The following is a 24054-nucleotide window of genomic DNA, read 5'->3' as shown; positions in this document are numbered from 1 at the left end:
TCATCTTATTTTCAAAATATTGTAAGCTCTGCTTAAAATTAAAATTCGTTTTAAAAAGTACGAATTCTAGATTACTGGATATATTGAAAAGCTTTTTCTATTCAACAAAGTTTTATTAATTTTAAAAAGTATGTAAATATAAAAATTCAATGAACTATAAATAAATTACTGTGGAAAGGAAATGAAACTTCAATGTCAAGAAGGCTTAAAAACTTAAAGAAATATAATTAAATTAAAAGAACATAGTCAAAGGGTTATGTTGTGTATAAATACGAAGGAATTTTCTACAATTTCTCAAGCTTGATTTGGTTTTCATTGCGACTAGTAATAGGGCTTGAAGTAGTTCGTTAGCAAACGATTTTCTTCAGCTCATATCAAAGTGAATAAAAGTTTTAACAAAAGAAAAATATTTAAACAGTTTGAATTTTTCAAAAGTGAAATTTCATTAACTTATTAAAAATGGTAGCCTATGCAGCATATCAATCCGCCGGATTTGGTGGTAACATCACCGTTATTGATTTGGTCCGACCAGAAATGCGTCACTTAGTAAGTGACCACTGGGGCCAATTCGCACCAATGAATCCTCTTTGGCATTCAATTCTCGGATTCACCATCTTCTGCTTAGGACTTGTCTCAATGATTGGAAATTATGTCGTAATCAGCGTCTTCACATCTACCAAATCACTTCGTACGCCTTCAAATCTATTAGTTGTCAACTTGGCTTTCTCTGACTTCTTGATGATGTTCACAATGGGACCACCAATGGTAATGAACTGCTATCATGAAACCTGGATATATGGACCATTGGCTTGTCAATTATATGCCGCTGCTGGATCATTGTTCGGATGTGTTTCAATTTGGACTATGACCATGATTGCATTCGATCGTTACAATGTTATCGTAAAAGGTCTTGCAGGCAAACCAATGTCCAAGAATGATGCTATGGTCAAAATCGCAATCATCTGGCTCTTTGCTCTTATTTGGACTGGTGCTCCATTCTTCGGATGGTGCAGATATGTTCCAGAAGGAAACATGACTGCATGTGGAACAGATTACTTATCACACTCATGGAACACCCGTTCATACATCTTGCTCTATGCTCTCTTCGTATACTGGACACCACTTCTCTCAATCATCTACTCATATTTCTTCATCTTGCAAGCCGTTTCTGCTCACGAGAAGAATATGCGTGAACAAGCTAAGAAAATGAATGTTGCATCTTTGAGATCATCAGAAAATGTCAACCAAAGCGCAGAATGTAAATTAGCTAAGGTTGCATTGATGACAATCTCATTGTGGTTCATGGCATGGACACCATACTTGATCATCAACTTCACAGGAGTTCTCACAAGCACCAAAATCACACCACTCGCAACAATCTGGGGAAGTTTATTCGCCAAAGCAAATGCTGTCTACAATCCAATTGTTTATGGTATCAGCCATCCAAAATATCGTGCTGCTCTCCAAGCAAAATATCCATCATTGGCTTGTGCAAGTGAACCAACTGAAGCCGCTGATGTTCAATCAGTTGCCACAGCTTCAACAGAAGAAAAAGCATAAAATGATGATAATGTTGACCAATTTATGATAATGTGATAGGAACTAGTGAAATTCTTAGGTTTATAGTTAATATTTATTTTATTATTTTACGAGCATCCAAAAAATGTAAAAAAAAAAAATCTCATGCAAAGTTGAAGAATGAGAATGAAATATTGTATATAATTAAAAATACAAATGATTATTATCATATCCCGTAGCAAATTGCTTATAAAACATTAACATCAAATTCTTAACCCAAACAGGAAAAATCGTGCTTTCGAGAGAGACTTGTAAAAGACTTAAAAACGGAGTAGTTATCTGAATTGAATTCAAAACATAATCAACTTTTGGCAGGAAAAATTTCACATTTTTCACATGATGTCCATATTGTAAGGTAATTTTACCTTTTTTTGATTTTGAAAATCAAATACTAACCTTTGCGTAAAACAATGAGCTGAAGTCGATCGGAACTTATTGTCCAAAAATAATTTGGAATTTTATGTTATTTTCTGAAAGTTTAAAAACATATCAAGTTATGCAACAAAATTAAACTGCTTTTAAATTTTCGATCCTTTTATCGAGGAAAGTTTAACTTTTTTTTATTACATTTCAACTGTCTTTTTTCAACTTTAGTATTATTCATGTTGTTGCTTTGTCGAAAATCATTTCTTTCTCATGCATAGTATGGTATGTTCATTTTTTCTAAAGCTTATAACTCCTTTTTCTTAATTTTTGTAGTACTTCCAAAAGATACATTTCCCTCTAGGAAATAAGAAAAAACGAAAGGAAGCTTAAAATTTTATTTAAAACTTTCTTTCATATTCAATGCTTGCAGCCATCTAAAATTACGAAAAATTCCTCACATTACAAAAAGTTTAACGACAATAAAAAGATTTTCTACTTCGTTTTGATGTCGTGATTTAAACTTTATTTTTCTTTTTAATTTTAGATGCATATTTTTGACAGAATGTATGCAAATATTTCCCTTCCTTTTTTGTTAGAATCAACTTTTACGAAAATCATTTTCACTTCCATTAATTTTCCCATACTACTTTATATCTCGCGAGCATTTTATTTAGATATTATTTTGAGGCACAGCTTAATAATACATTATCAACTTTTTTCATACTTATCAATTAAAATCGATAGACATATAAAAATCATTCACTCTTACATATATTCTTTTCATCATCAGCGATTTTCAAGCACAGAAAAATACAAAATTTATTTAAGTAGGTAGGTATTTTTTTGATAAATTTTGCATATGTTTTTGAAAAATATTTGCTGCTTACTTAATTAAATTCACATAAGCTAAGTTACAAGGATTTAGGTGATAAATTGAAATTTATAACTTTGTCTCATAAATAACTTTGAAAATAATTTTTAATACCAGATTAATATTTTATTTCAACCAAAACTAATTGGCATAATTAATAAAGAATAAAATTAAGATTTTGAATAGAATGTGAGATTAATCGGATATTTAGAGAGAGAGGAGACTATACAATTTTGTTACGGATTACATACGTTACAATGACGTCTAAAAAGCTACTTAATTTCTGAACGTTCTTTTTCAAATCTACAAAGTTTTATTAATTTTCAAATTCTTAAATTAATAATGAAATACTTCGTCAAATACGTAATGCATAAAAATATCTCCTTTTGTGTAAAGTGTTACACAATCTCTCAAATAGCAGAATGCATTGAAGTTTTCCGATGCCTGATGACAAAGTTCTCCATACTAAATTATGCTGCTCGAGTCTTAAATGAGTTTTAGTTTTTTATACATTCTTTAAAACGAGAGCTTAGGGAGTATATGACCACAATCATGTAAAAAAATTCATATTCCATCCAAAATATCAATTTAAAATTTTCCTGGTGTTTTAATAATTTTGATTAGAATTTTTTCTAAATATTTTTCAATAGTCTTTTTAATTATCAATTAATCTTGAAAAATAATTCAAGGTTAAATATGAGATAAAGTTAATCAAAGAATTCCACTGTTTTTGAGGAAGAAATTTTTAAAAGGAAGTTTTTTGTCTGAAAAGAATTTCAAAGGATCTTTTTATTTAAATTTAATTTTTTGATGTAATTTTATTGTGTGTTTTAGTAGAGAACGAGAGAAATTAAGCACTGCTCAAGATAAATTGAAAATTTTCATAAAAGCTTTTTTCCTCCATACATTAAATTCCTTCAAAAATTTCATTCCAACAATTTTAATGGATTTTTCATTTTCTAAAAAAAATCTAGCATTTCCAAACTTTATTTCACTAGTTTCAAATTAAATATCTTGTTCAGCTATGTAGCTTGGGATTTTTCAAAGATACAAATTTGAGCATACACTTTAGAAAGTAATAATAAATCGTAATAAATAAATAATTTTATATAAGAAAAGGTCAACAACATGTAAATTTCTATATTGTTTTATAATTTAAGTTTGCTTGCTAATAATTGTGCTAAAAATAATTTGTACATAGTGATAGTATTTTCAATTGATATTTTATGAAACAAAAGCCTCTTGTAATAAATAGTGTCATTGTTGCTGATTGGCTAGAACTTCTTTCGTGATCCTTATAATAATTTGGTTATTATAAATTGAATTAGGTAGTATAAAATATTTTTTGTTGCGTTTGATAGAACACTTATTTAAGAACTCAATTTTTATTTTAGTTTAGAATTTCAAAATGTATGAAAATTAAACCAGTTTAGAATGTTAAACCAATTTGGAATGCTTTAAATGCTGCTAGTTTTACGACGAACTAATGACATTTAAAATAAAGCATGCAATTGCAAAGTGCTGAATGAAAAGGCTTCTAAACCTTTAAAATATTATTTAAGGCTTTTAACCTTGACATTATGGTTTTAGAAATTATGAATACAGGATTAAAAAATATAAATTGTTTTTCTCAGTGTAAATAAGTAGTTATCGTTAAATATATCAATATCAGTTAAGTATTTATTTAAATTTAAAGTATTTATGATTAAATGTGAATGCATAAATAACAGTCAACAGTTTATTCTTTGGAATGGTGATTGAGTATTGCAAGTATAAATAAACGGTATAAAAGTCTACCATATGGGACACTATAGATCATCTGTGTATTTAAAAAAGTTATAATTTTTTCCTGAGTGTTTTGATTAGTTGTATAGCATATCGTATCTGAATGTGTTATGGCAAAATAGCAAAGTCACGTTGCATTTAGTTTAAGGATGTTAAAACTAAAGAACTAAAAGACATAGGAGTTTGCATTGCATTATGACTAATAGCTTCAAATAATCAATATTATTTCTTTATACTGAAGCTATGTGTGGTCATGAAGAATATCTTGATAATCTTGATAATGTGGTGGGGAAACTTTTGTAATATCCACGACATTTATGCTTCAAACTTATTTAACGCACCAAATTTAAAAATGTTCAAAATATCCAAAAATAAATCAAAATTTATGGCATTAGAAATTCTTACGAGAGTCAATTTTGTGTTGGAGAGTACAGTTTGAGCACCATTGCTTAAATGTGTATTTGGTAATTCTAATAAACTAAATATATTAGTCCTCAATTTTCTATAATTCTAAACTATTACCACTGTTTAAAACTGCTCAGAAAAAAATTATAATTACTATAATGGTGTCTTTGCATATGATTTTTCATAATAAAAAGCAAGCAATTTACTAATCATGATAATGAAAAAAATCAGCTACTTATTGCTTAGTTCGAAGTTACACTAAAATGATAAACTGAATATAATTGTCCTTATTTTTTAATCATCTTTAAAATGCTGTCAAACTAAAAGGCACAAAAAATCTTTTCTCATTTACGTCTTAAGTATTTATCTGACTTAAATTTCGATTCGAAATTGATTTTAATTGTTAGTTGAGCTTATTTTATAATTGCTAATTTATTTCATATCATCTAATTTTAATAGCAAAATTTTCTTTTATTTTAAAAATTTCTACTTCGTTCTTTAATAACTTTAGGATTTCTTCTTATGATGTTAAGGCTGTTTTCATAATCTCATATTTTAGTTATATTTGTCTATAATAATCCACCGAAATTATGAATTTTTAACAGAAACGTAATTTTCTTTCGTAAAAATACAAATCTTACAATTTTAGTTTAATTATTTAATATTTTTTGCAAAAAACATTCAATTAGCGAAAAAGTCTAAATTAAAAATTATGAAACTGCCTTAATTTCCTGAAGTTTTTGATAAAATCCATCTAGAACTGTAACTAATGTTAAGCAGAATCCCTTTGAGGCCGGAATAAGAGGAAATTCTGGCTTAGAAATAGCGCTACATTTTCCTATTTAATGAAACATTAAGTTGATAAATCTATTGAAAATTATTGAATTAAAAATGCATACCTTCACTAGTTGATGATTTATTAGCATCGGTGCTGTTATTTTCACTCAACTCCATCCATGATTTAATTCGATTGTAAAATTTCACGCCATTTTTACGAAAATGATCATGAATTATATCACTAAAAACTTCTGGCGGTGATACTATCATTTTTGTCATAGATTGAACTAATTTAAGGACTACCATTTCATTGTACATACGAGAGTTCTCTTTACCTTGTTGCGTGCCTGAAATTCATGTTATATCATTTAGTAATGAACATTTTTAAATGATAAATCTTATCTTACCTCTTTGTTTTTCGTAGCCAGCCTCATTATAATATGGTTCATCTACTAAAATAAGTCCTTGTAATGATACAATAACTTGCAATAAAGTGCTACTATTTGGACACCAAATTTCAGTTCCACGTCCCGACCATGTACCTAAAAGCGATACGCAAACTTTTCCATCTTCATAAAGATTCGGATTCAATCGATCTCTACAGTAGCTTATGTAATGGCACAATGGTGGAGACTTGGGATAATCATGTCCTAATTGAATGTCAAAGGCAAATAGTCCATCTTCATATGGTGTTTTGGTAGGTCCTTTAATAAGAACACTCAGTAAATCAAGACGATCTTCAAAAGTAATAATCCAAACTCCACTTGGTAGTGAATTTTTAAGTAGTTTGTGCTCTTTTTGAACAGCTTTATAAAATGAATGAGGATTTGTTGGAAGTAATACAGTCAAATGATACTTGTGTGTGCTAGGTACATGATCAATAACTTGAAAGTTATCAATACTAGATGCTTGTTCGTCTGCAACATTTGTTGAGCTACTGCTTTCAACTGTTTTCGTTACTGCATCACCATGAGTTAAGTCAAAGGATTTTACTTCATCTGGAGAAGATATATCCTCTTCCTCAAATTCACTATCAATTTTTGCAATAGATTTGGAATCCATTTCCAGTTCTACAATTTCTTTAAATGTGTCACTTGGACAATAGCGATTATTAATTTCCTGTAAGGCTTTAACTAATTGAATTTTGATAAGCGAGCATAATTTAGCGCACACAGTTATAACATAACTACTGGAATTCGGTTCCGGTGCTTCAATAATTTGTTTGGAACTTTCAGATGATCCATTGTCTAATGTGATTAAAATACCAGAATCTGTACTGTTTTTTTCAACCTCGTCACCTTTCTTTGGTGATGGTGTCTTATAAGCAGATGAAGGCGATGAGCATGTAGATAATTTTAAATTATCATCAGTTATACTTGATATATCTGATGATGTTGAATGAAATTTGCCTTGTTGTTTCCATGCTTCCGACGCAACGACTAAAAGGTTTTGTTTTTTTGTTGGAGATTCTTGGCTAGCTTGTCGTGTTGATGGCTGGAAACAAGATTTGGTGCTTTCAAAACTGCAATAACTGCTATTATCTTCATGACTATTTGAATTTGATGACGAGGATTTTGTAGCCTCTAAAAGTGAAATTTTCTTTGTTAAGGTCTTTCCAGTGTTTGATGTACTTTCTACAGCGCTTGGTACTGGATTACCACTAAATACTGCACATGGTGTTTCACCAAATAAACGATTCTTTTTCTCCAATACTCTTTCAGCAGTTGTTTGAGAGCCTCCTTTTCGAACCCTTTCAACTAATCCCATAAAATTAGATTCGTGGAAAAATGAAGTATTCATTAATCGATCAAGGTATCGACACTTTTTATAGACCATTAAAAGTTTTTTCATAACTTGCTGCGATTGCAAATTAGGATTGATTATAAATAATTCTTCTAATCTTGCCATTGCCTTTCGTGCTCGTTCTAAATTAGCTGTTAAATGTTGTGGTTGTGGCATTTCGCCAGGTTCACTAAATTCGTCTTCAGTTTGCCAACTCTCATCGGAATCGGAATCGTCACCATTTCCCCAAAAATTATTTTCCGAATCATATTGTCCTACTTCAAATAAATCCTGAGGCCAGCACATGGATACTGTGCCATCAATCCACCAGACTTTAACTCTTCCTTCTGGATAGTTATCAACAACTTGACCAGCCGTAGCGCATTGCTGTTCATTGGGAAAATTTGCAACACGTATTACAATCGTTCCCGGACGGTATTGAAAATCAGGATGATCCTTAAGGTCATAAACGCTTACTTCAGATTCACCCTTATATATTGGTGTCGGTTCATCTATATTCGTGTAAGTACTGAACCACTTAACTCTAGCAATTCGTCCTAAGTGATCAACTTTTTGAATGACACCGTAATCGCGAAAGGATGGATTAAAATTTGCCGAATCGTTGGCAGCTAAAACAAAGTCAGCCGGAAAAAATTCATGATCATCTAAGTGATGAATTGGGCACAACTCAGTCGATGGAATATCTTTTTCAATTGTACCATCTTGCCAAACTACCGTAGCCCAACTATAAACTACAAGTACTTCTGTTACTACACGATCACCAATTTGAGGAATTTTTTTATCTTTTTGATCTCTTTGTTTGTGTTTCTTTAATTTTCTAATTTTGTGCGAAAGTAATGGCGATTTCTTTGGAGATCCTTTTGGTGTTGGATTACTTGAACAAGATGATGCCGTTGTTCCACTGTCAGAAAATACTTCTTCATCTTCTTCCTCTTCTGTCTGCCATTCATCACTTTCGAGGAACTTTCGTGATTGTGGATATAATTTTGTGCGATCACATTCATTTAATTTATTTTGTACACTTTCACTTTGCTTCTCACATTCAACTAATTTAATTTTCTCAGTATCATATTGTTCTTGAGTATTCTTTGTAGCCTCGGAATTTTCTAAATTTTGATTTGTTCTGCTACTTAAAATTCGATATTTATTGCCTGAAAGGTCACAAAAAATAGTCAATATTATATATGATTGAAAATAATTAGGTCAACCTACTTTGCTCCTTTTTCCATTGCGATTTTCTAACTATGACGTCGCTTTCGGCAACATTGAGATAATTTTTATCGTTGATTTGTAACATGCAACTTTCAAATAAATTAAGTCTTTTTATTTTCTTTAGATCCTCGCCTGAGACGTAGCTTTTTGGAATGCATGATTCATCTGAGCTAGTATTTTCTTCACATGATGCCTTACATTGCCAATGAACGTAAACACCTTCAAGTTCTACAGATTGAACTGTAAACTTACGTTCAGCTAGATGCTTACGACTTGTCTTCATGTCAGGCGTTTGGATTATCCATTTTGCTTTATCAAGTTCCTTCACTGGACTAATCAACTGCTGTCCAACGTAAAATAAATCACTAGAAAATACGGTTCGATTGTTTTTTAGATCTTTAAATGGAAAGTATTCAAGGTCTGGGCGGATCTCTAATACTGAACCGCAAGATGATCTAAAAATTAAAGAAATTATTAAAATATAATTATACGCTTCAAATTATTTTTTTGTTACCTTAATGTTAACTTTTCATCTATATTTCTTGTGCTTCCCACCCAGCCATTTAAGCATACTGCATTGTCTCTAGGAATTAAAGTTAGTGGCACAAGTCTTTCTGATAATACATCTTTAAAAATATATCTAGAATTTCCTATAATTTTCAGATCAGCTTTAACACGTATTTCACGACAATAGCCTCTTTGTGTGTCACTTTCTGTCATTCGCCGTACAACATCCCCCGGCATTAAAGTTCTATCTGCTAATCCAACCTAAAAAATGAGTAAAAATTTTTGTCCATACTACGATACATTTTAGTGTCCATTATAAAAAGGATAGAAATCTTATCTCTTCACATATCCTTGTTATATAACGAAAAATTATTTTCTTTGTGGGAAAAAAATGATTGAATATGAAATTTGCTTACATTTTTCTCTAAAATGATTTCATCCTTTCCTTCAGGATACCACACAACCTAAACATTTCCGGCAGAGAAAAGGAAATTCTTGTTAATCAGATTTTTTTCATTTTCCATACAAGTTAAAAATTTCTCACCCTTAGCTCTCCTTTTCGTAAAAATTTTTCATTTTCTGTATGATTTTCATATTCCCCATCACTTGGAACCTATGTAAAGTAACAAATAATGCAATATTAAGAGATTTTCTCATCAGTTTTATCGATAACAAATCAAATTTATCGACATTACATGAAAAATTATTAAGTCGATGGAAATTGATTTCCTAGAAAATTTTTTGTCATAACTTACCTCATTCTCGACAACTAAACCAAATTTTACACTTCCTTTCTTATCAATAGTAAAAACTTGATCTTCATAAAAGTATTGATTCATTTGCTTAAATTATTTTGAGACTATTTTAAAATTAAATACTTAAAACGTTCAACTTTCGATTTTCATCAATTTTTATTGTTGTTGCTGTTGTTGCTGTACGTCAAATGTAAACATTTCTGTGTTTTTCAATAAACGACTAAGCCTACTTTTTTTCTGCGTCTTAATGTTTTTTGTATTTTCGTGATAAATATCGATTGACATGCAGTAATGGATGCAGATTCCTTAAGTTATGACAATATACTTTGTTCAGGTAAAATATCAGTTTCCAGAAATTCTTAGAAATAATAAAATTTTACAAAAATACATTGACTACTAAGCAAAAATATTATTTTTCAAAAAGAATGATAATTCATCCACAAAAATCAATTTAACTGACAGATTGTCATGTGCTAGTTTTCAAAATGTATTTTCAACATTTCATTCATAAGTTTGTATTAAAATTTCATTAAAATTTTAACTTTTAATTATTAAGGATACAATAAATCAAGGGGTAGAAAATTTAAGTACTTTAAGGAGTAAAAAATTTAAAAATTTGAAAACCGTTACAGTAAATCAATTCAATTCGTTTAAAAACTTTTCTAACGAATCTTAGAATTTTGAGGCTTTTAAAAATGTTCTTTCAGTTCATTGTAATACTCTTCTCCGAATGCATCTTCATCATCCTCAAAAAAGTCGATAACGTTTTTCCTTGATGACTCATTAAAACCTGACCATGGAGGACTTTTTGCTGTCGGTGCAAAAATATCACCTGAATATCTATAAATTTAATGATTTAATTGTAATTATTCATAAGATTGATTATCTGATTCCTTACATCAGTCTGAATTCTCTAGGTCCCATTATAAGATCATCGGGTAAATCCTTTGGGACTCGACGTGATCTACAGTCGTGAGCATTATTTTGTGTGAAATTTTCAGAAAATGATGACAAGAAGAAGTATGGACCTGAAATAAACAAAATGTGTCAGTCCAGTAGGATCAACAAAAATATTCAATTATTACATAGTCCATGGGAGCCATAAGGAAAAGGACCAGCTCCATTTTGTTTATGTCCACAAACACCCATCCGCCAATCTTGATGGCAATTGTAAACTTTTGTTCCATAAGTATTGCTTGTATGAATACATTGCACAAAGTTTGCTGATGTTTTCGGATCTAGTCTATATATAGGATCAAATCCTGGACCAGCCGGGTCACATGCTTTACAAAAGAACATACTATTATTATTAAAAACTAAACTTTTATTTTACGCTCACCATAAATTTTATCAACTTTTGATGCTTCTGAATTTGCAATGAGCGCACCTGCTTTTGTAACTAAACGAGCACCAAACGAGAAACCAAAAAGCACAACATTTTGTGGTACAGAAATTTTTAAAATTTTTTCACTCAATAAATTGGCAATTGCATTGAAATGTGGTGTTAACACAAAATAACCTCCTGATGAATAAAACGAGTAATCCATAAAAAATACACAATTTCCACGGAGCTTCAAAAACTCATTAATCATTGGTCTGACCCAAGGCCTGTCAATGGATTCTAACCATCCATGAACAACAAATGTTGTGTTTCCTCGAGGATCACAGTTGAATGTTTCCAAAGAATCATTAATATAGGTTATCGTACCGTTCGGGTAGCTTAAATGGTTTATAAAATAGGAAATAAGAATATTAATGACGTGATATCTAAACTTATGACTGATTCTTTTTTAGACAGTATAGATCTGATATATTTAAAAATTAAAACAGCAATCACCTATCAGAAAAGGCACTAAAAATTATATTTTCTCTATATCTACTCAAATTGTCTGACAACACAAAACTAATCGCACAAAAAGGCACACAATATCTAAATATTTCCATGATGTTGATGGTTCAAAAGTTCTTGAAATACTAAAAAATTCTGCCAGACATACAGTTAGCTTAAATAAGCAGCAACCTAAAAGAAAGAAAAAGAAATTATCAAATAATTTATTCGTTTGCATAATATTTCAATTAAAAACGACTATTATGTCTAAAATTGAATATTTCAGATACAACTTGTTCTTTTTGTTTTACATGATGATAAGAGTTGTTATACATGAGACCAAGTTTGACTGAATAGTAAACGCATTTCATTAAACTAAATGCACATGCATATTAATATCATAATTCATTTGGAAATGGGGTTTTTCAAGTTCCCGCATAATAACAAGATTGAATTGGTCAGAAGTGTAGTCAGGAAAGAGTTTTAAGCGCCAGACTCAGGAATTGAATAGAATTTCTTGGGTAATTTCTTGTGAAAGAATCTGCTAAATTCAAACAATTACAACCTCAACCTAGAAAAATTCCCGACTTCATCTCTGGAATGTGCTGGAAGCAGCCTATAAAGTGCGAAAAAGTTGTAAGTTCAGAAATGTTTTATCATATTTTGTTTTTACTGATTTTAAGCTAACGGTTCGTAAATATTTTACATTTCTGTGTTCAATACTTTCGAAATATTGTCATGACCTTTTATAGATAACAAAAAAAAATATCACAAATCACAAACCTCTAAAATAAATTTTTTGTGTAAAAATTATACCGAAATTCATGAATGGTTTGATTTTTGCCACCTATATTCGGATATTGATTAATATTGTTTGTATTTTAAATCATTAGCACAGCATGGTTTATTGGCGTTCGTAGTTTAGTATGACCATATATGAACGGTTGTATAGTTTTGCACCTATTTATTACAAATTTTTGTCAGCTTCAAAAAGCTAAAAACTAAAAATTAGAATTTTGAACAGAGGTGTAGTCAGAAATTTTTCATGGCTATTCAGATTTTAGTTTCTCTTCTCATGGCTATAACCATGAAGTTACTGAAATGTTCCTATCAACGCAAAAATTGCCTTATCATTATTTCACCTTGTAAACTTTGTTATATTGCAGTCTTTGATAACCTTTTTTGAGCCACGGTACATTCAATATTCAATAACTAATATAGTAAATCTATTCAATAGGGACAATTATTGATCAAAATGGTTGTATCCGATCTTAAAACTCAAAAAATTATCTAAGATTTGGAATTTTAGATATTTTTATACTTTTTCTAAGCATTAATAGTAACTTAACAGTGAATGTATGTACAGTGTATTGAGATACAGCAAAAATTTCGTAATTTTCAAAAAATTTGCTGATGTCGGCGAAAGCTTCACAGGGACCATCTGCGAAAAAAGGGATCCAGGCGGAATGTGACAATTTGCTTAAGTCATCGATAGAAGATGGTAATCAAAAAGAGGGTCCACCTGAGGAAGGTGAGTTGATGATAAACGACAATACAGAGCTTTACTCAATACTGTTCATTCGTCAAGATAAAAGAAAGCCTGAAATAAAATTTTTCAGATACTCATAAATTTTATGAATGCATAATCCAAGAAGATTGTCAAATATGAATATCGTGATGTAGGATTGGTTTGAGGTAAAAAGTCTTCATTTACTTGCATAAATCCAAAACGATAAATTTATTTTTACTTGAACTTTTCTATCTTCTTATTCTATTTCCTGAAGATTCAATAAATTTTTCTCCATTGAAATCATTGATTTATGAAAACTGCTGTAGCATTTTACACAAGAATAAAAAGTAGGAAAGTCAAGAAAATAAAAGTAAAAAAGAGGAAGAAGGAAGGAAAAAAAACCTTTCCAGAATATTAAATTTGATTACCAATTTCTAATGGATAAATTTGATAAATTTTTAGTCTCGAGAGTCTTTTAAGTTATCTGTGATTTGATTTTCAATTTGTGCTTTGGTGGAAGAAATTGATATATTTCTTCTCAATATACAGAAGGGGATCTTTAGGAGGAGAAGGGCGCATAATGGAGCAAAGATATAAAAAAAAATCATGTATGAAAGAAATCATCCAATACTTTTTCAATAAATTCTCGTTTCATTTTTCTTCCTTTTAAATTGATATCATCTCGGTATTTTTATTGATGGAAGTCGATATCTCTACATGAACAGTAAAATGAAAAATTGATGATAATAGATGGGTCGTTTTTATCGTAAATTACCTTCGTGACCGCCTTTTAATGTCTCTTTGATTCATTCATTTAATCGCTTCCTTCTTAGTTTCTTAGATATTTTACTCTCAATTTCCTCCTTGTTTTCAATTGAAAAATACTATGACAACTTTAGATTGTATAGACATGTCTCAAATGAAGTTCATTAGCAAATTCAAGAAATGATGATGATGAGTTCATTAATTTGATAAAATAATATCATCGAGGGTGTAAATTTCCACAATGAGTAGAAGTTCCTTTGCAAATGATGTACATAATAAAATGAGATTTTTAGACCCTCATCGAAACTTCAAATTGAGCCGACCCCAGGGACTTGAAAAATCTGTTCATCAATTTCCAAACCCTGAAAGACAATGAGCATGCTTTCCTCAATGAGCTTGCTCTTGAGTATACTCAATCAATACAATGGAGCAGTGATGACCAACTTTTTATTTTTTGTGGTACATCCTGATAGTAAGCCTCACATGGTTTACGGTTCAAGACATTTTCAAAACATTTTGAGAGCTTATTAGTTTGACACGGCACACAGGTTGCCCACCACTGCAGTAGAACATGCTCAATTTTGCGAGCATACTCATTAGCATGTTCTATGTTTGTTTAGGAAATTCTTACCTCATTCATGAACAGCCCCCAAATGAGAAACGATGAAAAATGTCATTAATAATTTCCTCATTTACTCAGTATAAGAAGTAAAAATTTATATTGAAATTTTGAATGAAATAAAACTTTTTAAGATCAAATCAAGAAGTTATGCTACTAGGAATCTGAAAAGTAACATCTTGAATAAAAGTCAAACAGTAAAAGGAATTTTTCCGTAACATTTATGAGAATAGGATGAGAAAGTTGTTGCAGTTAATTTAATGCTTTATGCTCTCGACATTTACAGATTTATTTGTAATGTTCTCCTCATACAAACGAACCGGCTGAAACGAATGCTTACTCTTATGCTCTGTGTGTGAATGGTTGTGAGAAATGATACAAATGAATGAGAATTACAAGGAGAGATAATTAATATCGTCCATAGTAAGTTCATAATGAAATCTAAGTGAGTCAGTAAGTAACTAGCTACATTTCTCTTGTTTTTTACATCGCCCTTTATTCGTTTGAATGAACGAATGTTTGTAAGTATGGATATACATTATTGTTGAAATGAATATCCGTAGTAAATTAACACTTCATTCAACTGGAAATCTCTGTCAAGAGTATAAATAATTGCTTCTTTTGCAAATGGATGAAAACTAAAAAGATAAATTGCGGGCATAAAGAAGAAATTTTTCTGTTTGGAGCTTAATCTCGGCAATATTTTATTTTCCTTTATATTCCTATCAATTCCTTTTATTTCAATTTTCCTACAATCACTTTCTATTTTCATTCAATTTACATCATTACAATGCCTAGCGATGAGAACCTTTTGATCCTTTAAATTTCTCATAAAAATCTTGTTAAGCCTGATTTTTTGTTGACTTTTATTGCTGTTGATTTAATTTTGATTAAAGACAATTTGTTCTATTTTCATTTTTATTGAAATGCTTGATATTTTTAGAAAAGAATCATAAAGTTATTTCTACTATTGACGTCACTGAAGCACACTGTATGTCTCGGGTTCATTTAGCAATTCCAAACTGTATGTCGCGGGAATTTCTAAATGAAGTTAATCCTTTTGGTTTATAATCTAATCACTTTTTTCAGGAAATAATTGACCAAATCCTCGATGACAGGTTCCTTTTGAGTATCTATGTACCCATGAAGCACAATTGCCGGTCATTAGGAAGCCACAAAGAATTCGGAGTGTTTGGAATCTGACGAAATCCTTAATGAATCCTTCCCGTCCTTTGTGTCGCTCGGTTTAGATTTTGCAAATAAAACCAACATTTCCTTTAAATTCAAACTTCAACTCCATGCTTCGCCTTCAGTTCTTTATTCATAACATTTCCTTTGTAAATCTATCCACAAACAACTATCGGATACAATGACCAATCATTTTAAAATCGAATGAAAAATGAAACTTATTTTCTAAATCTACATAAATAAATAAAGGCAATCAAATATAAATATCGATACAAAAAGGAGCGGTCATGACTCATTCAAATGTTTATCTGTTCTAGATTTAAGCCAAAAGGAAAGGAATAAAAAAAAATTTATATTTAAATATATTACATAATATGATTAGATTTAAGGAAATATCATCACATTATTACCATTATCATTGTGTGAATAAGCAAACAAGTTCTCATGTAAGGAAAAGAGCAACCGAAAAAAAGTGGAAGGATAATCTTGTGTTTTTACGCATACATCCACATATAAAAACATTTTAGCTACAAAAAGGATACAGAAAAGAATTTTTATAGCGCTTCAACATTTTTGTTGAAAGGAAAATGCATGAGTAAGCACATAATTTTTATTATTGAGAAATTTTCCTTACTTCCTCTGATGATATTTTCACTTCTTGTATAATATCATTAGAAAAGGTCTCGCTTGCCTTCCTCATTTTTCATAAATTATTATAATATAATGTAGTTTACACCTTTCTTCCTTTCTTTCGCGCACTTTTGTCTTCTATCATTCATGATTTTATGACTCCACGTCTTATTCGCCTTTGCCGCTGTCGGTTTCAGTGGGAAAAAAGCAAAAACTTTGACTTTGCAGAAAAAAGAAGAAAGTAAGACCGTGACAATAATGATCAGTTTTATTATGCTATGCTAGATTTACTTGATGGATGTCACAGATGATTTTTATGATAAATTGCTTGGAACATTTTAATAAATTTTCGCATTGTAGTATTCTTCCCGAACAGCACAACGTGTTCGCTAGAGTATCGCTATGAAGTTATGTGGCATTGACACCATGACGACTGATATTGACCAATTTAAACTGCAAAAATGCAGTTCACAGCATTGTGCCGCTCGGGACTCTTTCATTGTGTAGACTTTCCACGTTAAAATAAGCATGCATGTCTTTATGATGAGCAATGAAAAATAACAATATTGTATGGATGCACATAAAAAATGTGTAAATTGAAAAAGGTATACCAAGCAATAATAACTGACAATGATGTTGATGATGATTATGCCTCTTTACATATAAAAAATTTCCTGCAACAAATGACAAAAGTATGGATTAAAGTGTATTTTAATGTGAGGTGTTAGCTTAAAGCTTGCGTTATTTATCTCTGGTATTATATGTATGATATGTTATGATAAATGCACTTCTTTATGCTTAGCAAATTTACATAACCATACTGCCATATTTTTTCAGGATAGCTTGATGTGATATCTAGCTATTTAAGTTTATGGTACATGTATAGAGATTTATGTAAATGTGGGAAAATTTAAAGGTGTACAAATGTTTTATTTATGATCGTTTTATTCAAGCATGAGGACCGCTTACATATGAAAATAGGGATAAATTATTGAGATGAAAAATATACAAAATATTTCCTACTTAAGGAATCCTTGAAACATTCAAGACATTTATGTTGAGAACGAGTGTATGAAATATATTTTCTCGTGATGTCTTTTTGTTTAACTTTCTTGTGAAACTCTTATTTGATTGACTCTAACATTATTCAGTACAATAGCTACAGTGAGTTGCATATTTTAAATTGTCATTGAATCTTGGAGCACCAAAGTGTTTTGAATAGCAAAACTATTGGTGATGACAGTTAAACTTGAAATATTTTCAATATCTTAAAGGAGCACATGAGTGTTTTGAAGCCAAAACTTCTTTATTTGAACGTTTTATTAAGAATTTTTATTACAAACTTTGTCTACACAATCTAATGGTAAAATAAATCTTTCCTAAGTTTCAAAAACAATTAATTCTCCATTCTGATAAATTGTGAGGTAAATAGAATGAATAGACCTTTCTTTACACCTTCTAATCGACAACCTTTACGAACTCTCAAACAAATATATTGACGAAGAACTTTTATTCATGTAAAGGTTGGATTCAGAATTGGAAAATGTTTTTGAAGATTAAATGTTCATTAGAAAATAGAATGTTGTCACGAATTATTTCTGTAGTTCCTTTCTTCCTTTAAAATTTAGTTTTATAAACCTTAGTTGACTCCACCCTAACTTACTTACATCGCTGGTCATACAGATGAGCTTTAATCAATGGTCCCTCTCAGTTGACATCTAAAATTGGATCTGTCGATGGACAATATCTATCAATATCAAAGACTTCATTGTGTCTACAATCAGCATCAGTTAATAATACCTCACCGACACAAATGAAGAAGGTTCCGCTAAAGCTCTCATTTAAGCACGAAATAGAAGTCGCTGTTAATAATAGAGTTATAGTATATCTTTAACAGCTACTCGAAAGAACATTTTTAGTTCTGTCGCTCGAGCTAGTGACAAAAAATAATTAATTGTCATTTGTGAAAAATCCTATTACTCAACTCTGAACCAAAACAATCAGTGTGAGAAGATTTCCTTCCTTTAACCCGAAAATTTTTTATTCAAACGCCTACAGCTATTTCTTGTACTATCATAATCGTGTTAAATCCTACCTGACGTCGAGTGATAAACTTAGGGAAACTTTAATCTACAATTTTATCTAGCATAATTAATTATAAAATCTTTTTTTTTCATTACCTGGGTGCCTTGAAGACATTCCTTTATCTCTTTTTCGCCGAATAATTTAAAGTGATTTATGAGTCATAAAAAAGACTATGGTAAGGAAATGAATTAAAACTATTTTCATGAGACAAGTCTTGTTCTATATTCAACGAAAAAATGTTCATCAATTTTATGTAAAGCTCCGTTTTTTATGAGAAAGTTTGGCTGATTGATCACTTTGGTGCTTTATACATTTTTAAGGTTTTCACCCGAATAGCACAAATCGGTTAGTCGATTAGCAATCTGGCCTAAGACTAGTGCGACTCTGACTTGATTCCGGATTTGGTTTAAAATCAACATCATGCTAGAGTCACGTCAGGTTAAAACTCATTTGGCATTGGCAGAGGGTAATCAACAATTGGACCTGCTTTAGACACCAACTAAGAGATACTATACATTAAAGTTGATCTGCATAGACTGTGCAGTAGATTGAATATTTTTAATTAGTTTCAAGAAGTATACTATATCCCAAATTCAGCACTAGGCTGGTGTGACTCTGAAGTGGTGCTGGATTTAAACAGATCACGATTGTTGCTAATTTAATCGATTAATCAAGTTGGGCTGTTCGAGTATAATCATTCATAAATGCTTTAAATATCACTTCCATTACCTGCATCCTCACTCGTCAAGTCTATGACGATATCAGAAACTTTTTTTTATTTTTTATTCTGTAAATATTTTTAAGACTACAAAAGCATAACAAAATAAGTAAAAGTTCTTCATTCTTTATATTTTATACTCTCATCTTCTCAGTATCTCTGTCGCATTTAATTAAATTAATGGACCTTCGCTGAGCTGAAAAAATTTACCAAATGCATTAAGCATATTGAAAATTTTTCTCCTTGTGTTTTTTTTTTTTTTTTGTTGTATCCTACGTCCTCGACAGAATAAAGCGAAAGATGTCAACATCGAAAAGAAAGAAGGAAAAAAAAAATGAAGGAACGCATTGGCAGAAATGGGAAACATTGTTAAGTCTTGTTGTTGTTTATCAACATCAATATATCAAGCCACATGATGGATTTCTTTTTTCTCACAATGAATAATGCTGTACATATAAAGAGATAACTTGCTTTTTAATGAAAATAACAATAAAACAGAAGCATAAAACGGAAACTAGATACAGAAAATTTGTGAATGGAAAACTTTTGTTTATTTTAAACCGAAATAAAAATTCAAGGAAAACATAAAATAAAAGTTTCAGCTTCTTTAAAAATACTCAGCAGAAGGATAAAGGAAAAGAGAGAAAATATTGAGGAAATGTTTGTTGAAAAGTCGTAAAGAAAATTGCTGAGATTCAGTAAGTATGGATTTGGATGAAATTAAAGTCATTTTAAAATCGATTTGACAAAACGGGTGAATTAAGAAGGAGAATGGCGAAAAAAGTTTAATTGTTTCGACAACTTATGAGACATTTCGAATAACTTTATCGGTTTAGGTATTAAACTTCATATCATAAGTATTGATTTTTTAAGCATTAAGTATTAATATTTAAGAATTTTTCACCAGTTGTTATTTTTTGTAAAATTCCCTAATGAATCGTACACAAATGTCCATTAAAAAATTCACCAAGCCAGCTTCAAACAAAAGCTTATTTTATTTGAACACGTACCGGTCCCGTCAATCTACTAAAGCCACTCGGGAACCTACAAGAGAAACAGTTCAATTTGCTCACAAGCCACCAATAATGCAAACTGAAGTTAGAGCGCATTTTATCGAAAATTGTACTGACGAAATCTATTGTACGCCAACTTTAGATTGCATTGCTATCTATCTTTTTAAGTGGGAATGCTTTTTAAGTTTTTGATCATTGTTCATCCACTAAAATCAATCTTTATAGGGAAACGTTCGGAAATTACGAGCGCTAAATGTCGTTTTCACCCCCATCATAATGCTTTGCTATAAAATCATGAACTAAACCCAAACAGATGATGATCATGCTTTCGAAAGCTTGCTTACCTTAAATACACTAGATGAGCATGTCCATTAACGCTACTTTCAACTTACTCTGCTCTGGAGAGTATCTTTTTGCATGCTAGGAAAAACCTGGACTTCGTAACAAAATTGCAAACTAATAAACGTAATTTGGACAGTCTGATATTATACAAGTATCCCCATTGAGATCATTACACAAAGTATTTAACAAAAAAGGACGAAAATTCTTTTATAAGAAAAATAATTCTTTAAAAAAGGATACTGAATCTAATTGCGAGGCCTTATTGGATTGAATTAGATTTGATATTTCCTTCTTTTTAGCTCGTATTGCCATTGTTAGAAGTTATTTACTTTATTAAGTTGCTATTCCTCCGTCCACACGAATGGTTTTATACAAAAGAAGAAGAAATTTTTTTTTATCCCCATTTGTTGCCATTTCTAATTTTATAATAAAAATTGTAATTAAAGTTTTTCATACAAATAGAAAAGGATATTGGATTATATTTGAAAAAAGGAATTGACTGAGATTACAACAATAACTTATCGTCATTTGTTGAGCACCAGTTCATGTTTAAATTTCATTCCATTGTGCTTCAAACAAAATTCCTTCCGGTCGTGGGGTTGTGTCTGCTGTTACCTAAAATTGCATTTTCACATTTGACTGTCTGTGAGCTGTTTTTTTTTTTCCCCTTTTGAGGATTTTTCTTTTGTCAATTTTGTGTATTAATGATTAAATCTTTTAAAATAGTTGAAAGTCATTTTCATAAGTAGATTTGACAAGGAATAAACAATGTGGATTAACACACCAAACATTCAAGGAAATTATAAAATTTAAGGGAACTTAAAACCTCAAAAAATCTCTTTTTATTTTCTTCATTTCACCATCTTTTGTGTGTTTTTTTTATTCCAAGCACGTTAAAATTGTTTGAGTCATTATTGCGGTCGGTGTTAAGTGGCAGAAGGAAGCAACAAAAACGCGGCAAGATAATTCTTTCGTATCCGTTTTAGTGCAGCCCTGTAGAAAATATAAATAAACAAAAATAAAATACTTTAAAGGGAACAATGAATAATTTGAGCACACAAAGTTTTGATTAAAGCACTTGCGGCATGCCGCTTCTTATTTCTGTTGCTTTGCTTGTTCGCTTGAAAAATATTTGCTCATACTTTTCATCCATTTCACTCTCATACTCCCTTTTCCTGTCAATTTTCATTAAATAAATGGTAGCGATGAGGGAAAGCATTGCTTCTCATTTAATGTATAGATTTACACATACTTACGAATATAGATTTGTGTGTAGGATGACTTTGTGGACAATGACAACTCTGATTGACGTTATGGGGATTTTCATAGTTCATTAAAGCACTGCTTATTATGGGATCACATTATGGCTTTTCGTGATGATTCCTATATATCATATTATTAAATACGTGCGTCGTCTCATGATGATTCTTACGTATCACGTAATCATGATGATGGAAATAATGAACAAAACTTTCCTTATAAATATGACCATTCAAACGTTCTCTATTAATAGTAATCGGTTTTCGGCCGGACATTTGAAAAAGTAAATTATTTTGTGAATTCTTGTGTATGTTATGTGACCATACCTGAAATTATATTTTATTTCTATGGAAAAATGATCAATTTACTGTTTATTAATTTCTGTAGGTGCTTCACAAAATAGAATTGAGTGAATTTTGGTCATCATGGTTGATATCTGTAATATGATTTTAAGCAGTAATATGACTTAAGCAGATTCACCCACCAACGTATTTTTCTGTCGAAAAAGGTAGCACGTGTGAAAGATTTACCTTAAATAGGCAGATTTTCTTAGATTCCGAGTCTGCCTAAACGCATGCAGCTAAGTTAACAACCTTTAGGTAGCAATGTTTATCCATGTTTTAAAAATATCCAGAAGATATTTGCTGATTTTAAGCATGTTTTTATTTAAAATTTTATTCCTAGAACAAAGTTAGAACAAAGAAGTAATGAAGGCATTTATTAAATTCTGTCCATAACACGCAATCAGCCTACACAAAATAAATCTCTAGAGAAAATAAGGGAATAAAAAATATTAGGACCGTAAAAATCAGGCATACGAGCAATCAGCCCACTTACAAATTAATCAGGACAACTGAAGTTTACGAGAAAATAATCAAATTCCACAAACAATACTAATTGCGAACTATTTATCTTTAATTAAACTTTATCTGTTTTTCCAATGTATTATGACACTTTTGAAGTGTATATTGTTGGATCTAAAATGATTAAAGACTAAATCATGATGATGAAAGGAATAAAGAAATATGAGAGAAAATTCCATGATTGTTATTGTACCACATTTCAGTGTGTATACCTTTTTAAAAATAATGAGATATTTTACTTTATTTAATTTTTTTTTTCAGCTCCGTCTACGTCTATCTCACCCTCATATCGCTCTTTTTCCGCTACTCATAAATCGAATAAATTACCATCCAGCAACAGAGGAGAAAAAGAAAATCAAATTTTTAGACAATTTCTATCTGTTTCTCATAGAATATTTTTTTGTATACACAAGAAAGGAAATTTTCCTGCTATAAAAATTCAAGGGGACTGCTAATGGCAACAATCATCATAATGGTGATGGTGTTTTGTGAAATTTATAGGGTCATTAGGAATTGCAGTTTTTTTTTTGTGTGTGTTGTTGTTCACCAAAATAAATTAAATTTATGAGAGAATTGAAAATCATAATTTAAAAATTTATACTTTTTTTTTCTTAAAATGCAATTAATAATCAATTTACAACATATTCATGCTGGCACCCCTCGGCTAAAAATGTTTCAAAAACAAACAATAAACAAGAATCTTTCGCTCCCTCAAGTGGCTTCCTTCTACTTTGTTCTTCACAGCTCATCTCATGATATTTATGTGTACAAATGAAAGGCTATATTTATATATATAATAGACGATGAGAAAACCCAAGAGTAATTCTATGGCACAATGAAGGAAAACGAGAAGAGAAAGGTTTTTGAATCTACTCAAGAACTCAAATTAAAATATAATGAAAGCATCTCCATTGAATTATAATTTGATTTGTAGAAAGCAGCTCTAGGGTCGCCGTCTCTACATATTTTCAAATATAATTTTAACAACAAAGCGAGCACAGGAAAATTCATTTCAATATAGCATTAAGATCTCTTCCTCGCTGTTTTAAGGGGTTGAGAATATTTAAAACTGTGGTATATTGAAAAATTTATATTACTTTGTACCTGTCTTAATGCTTGGTTTATTTTTTGATGGTTAACAACCAACTTTCATTAGTATTAAGATTTTCATACT

The 24054-nt window shown here is 30.5% G+C and overlaps 3 protein-coding genes across 3 annotated transcripts; 1 reads left to right on the top strand and 2 right to left on the bottom strand.

Moving 5' to 3' along the window:
- The first annotated feature begins 176 nt into the window (after window positions 1–176).
- On the top strand, window positions 177–1655 carry LOC139097648 (opsin-1-like). Its single transcript, XM_070649543.1, has one exon. It carries the CDS (start codon window positions 460–462, stop codon window positions 1558–1560), a length of 1101 nt encoding a protein of 366 aa, XP_070505644.1. The 5' UTR covers window positions 177–459; the 3' UTR covers window positions 1561–1655.
- Window positions 1656–5012: 3357 nt separating this feature from the next.
- On the bottom strand, window positions 5013–10218 carry LOC139097647 ((E3-independent) E2 ubiquitin-conjugating enzyme). Its single transcript, XM_070649541.1, has 8 exons — window positions 10060–10218; window positions 9849–9917; window positions 9721–9768; window positions 9312–9565; window positions 8798–9252; window positions 6190–8736; window positions 5905–6129; window positions 5013–5843 (listed from the first exon to the last, which is right to left on the bottom strand). Exons 1-8 carry the CDS (start codon window positions 10141–10143, stop codon window positions 5716–5718), a joined length of 3810 nt encoding a protein of 1269 aa, XP_070505642.1. The 5' UTR covers window positions 10144–10218; the 3' UTR covers window positions 5013–5715.
- Window positions 10219–10748: 530 nt separating this feature from the next.
- LOC139097603 (phospholipase A1-like) lies at window positions 10749–11651 on the bottom strand. The gene is made up of 4 exons (XM_070649490.1): window positions 11399–11651; window positions 11145–11342; window positions 10958–11087; window positions 10749–10899 (listed from the first exon to the last, which is right to left on the bottom strand). Exons 1-4 carry the CDS (start codon window positions 11649–11651, stop codon window positions 10749–10751), a joined length of 732 nt encoding a protein of 243 aa, XP_070505591.1.
- Between the last annotated feature and the right edge of the window lie 12403 nt (window positions 11652–24054).

This window comes from Chironomus tepperi, unplaced genomic scaffold (assembly GCF_022539635.2).
Source record: "Chironomus tepperi strain 1889 unplaced genomic scaffold, CSIRO-AGI_Ctep_v1 contig_425, whole genome shotgun sequence".
Lineage (NCBI taxonomy): Eukaryota > Metazoa > Arthropoda > Insecta > Diptera > Chironomidae > Chironomus > Chironomus tepperi.
Note: the sequence above shows the minus strand (reverse complement) of the source record. Positions and strands in the feature narration are given on the sequence as shown.

What these genes read in the sequence shown, in the direction of transcription:
- LOC139097648 (XM_070649543.1), top strand. Translation starts at nt 460, where the DNA reads ATGGTAGCCTATGCAGCATATCAATCCGCCGGATTTGGTGGTAACATC.
- LOC139097647 (XM_070649541.1), bottom strand. Translation starts at nt 10,143, where the DNA reads ATGAATCAATACTTTTATGAAGATCAAGTTTTTACTATTGATAAGAAA. An exon ending in TACGAAAAGGAGAGCTAAGG is followed by an intron (nt 9,769 to 9,848) that starts GTGAGAAATTTT and finishes GGAAATGTTTAG; the next exon opens with GTTGTGTGGTATCCTGAAGG. An exon ending in TGGCTACGAAAAACAAAGAG is followed by an intron (nt 6,130 to 6,189) that starts GTAAGATAAGAT and finishes CATGAATTTCAG; the next exon opens with GCACGCAACAAGGTAAAGAG.
- LOC139097603 (XM_070649490.1), bottom strand. Translation starts at nt 11,651, where the DNA reads ATGATTAATGAGTTTTTGAAGCTCCGTGGAAATTGTGTATTTTTTATG. An exon ending in TTATGGCTCCCATGGACTAT is followed by an intron (nt 11,088 to 11,144) that starts GTAATAATTGAA and finishes TGTTTATTTCAG; the next exon opens with GTCCATACTTCTTCTTGTCA. An exon ending in CCTAGAGAATTCAGACTGAT is followed by an intron (nt 10,900 to 10,957) that starts GTAAGGAATCAG and finishes TTAAATTTATAG; the next exon opens with ATATTCAGGTGATATTTTTG.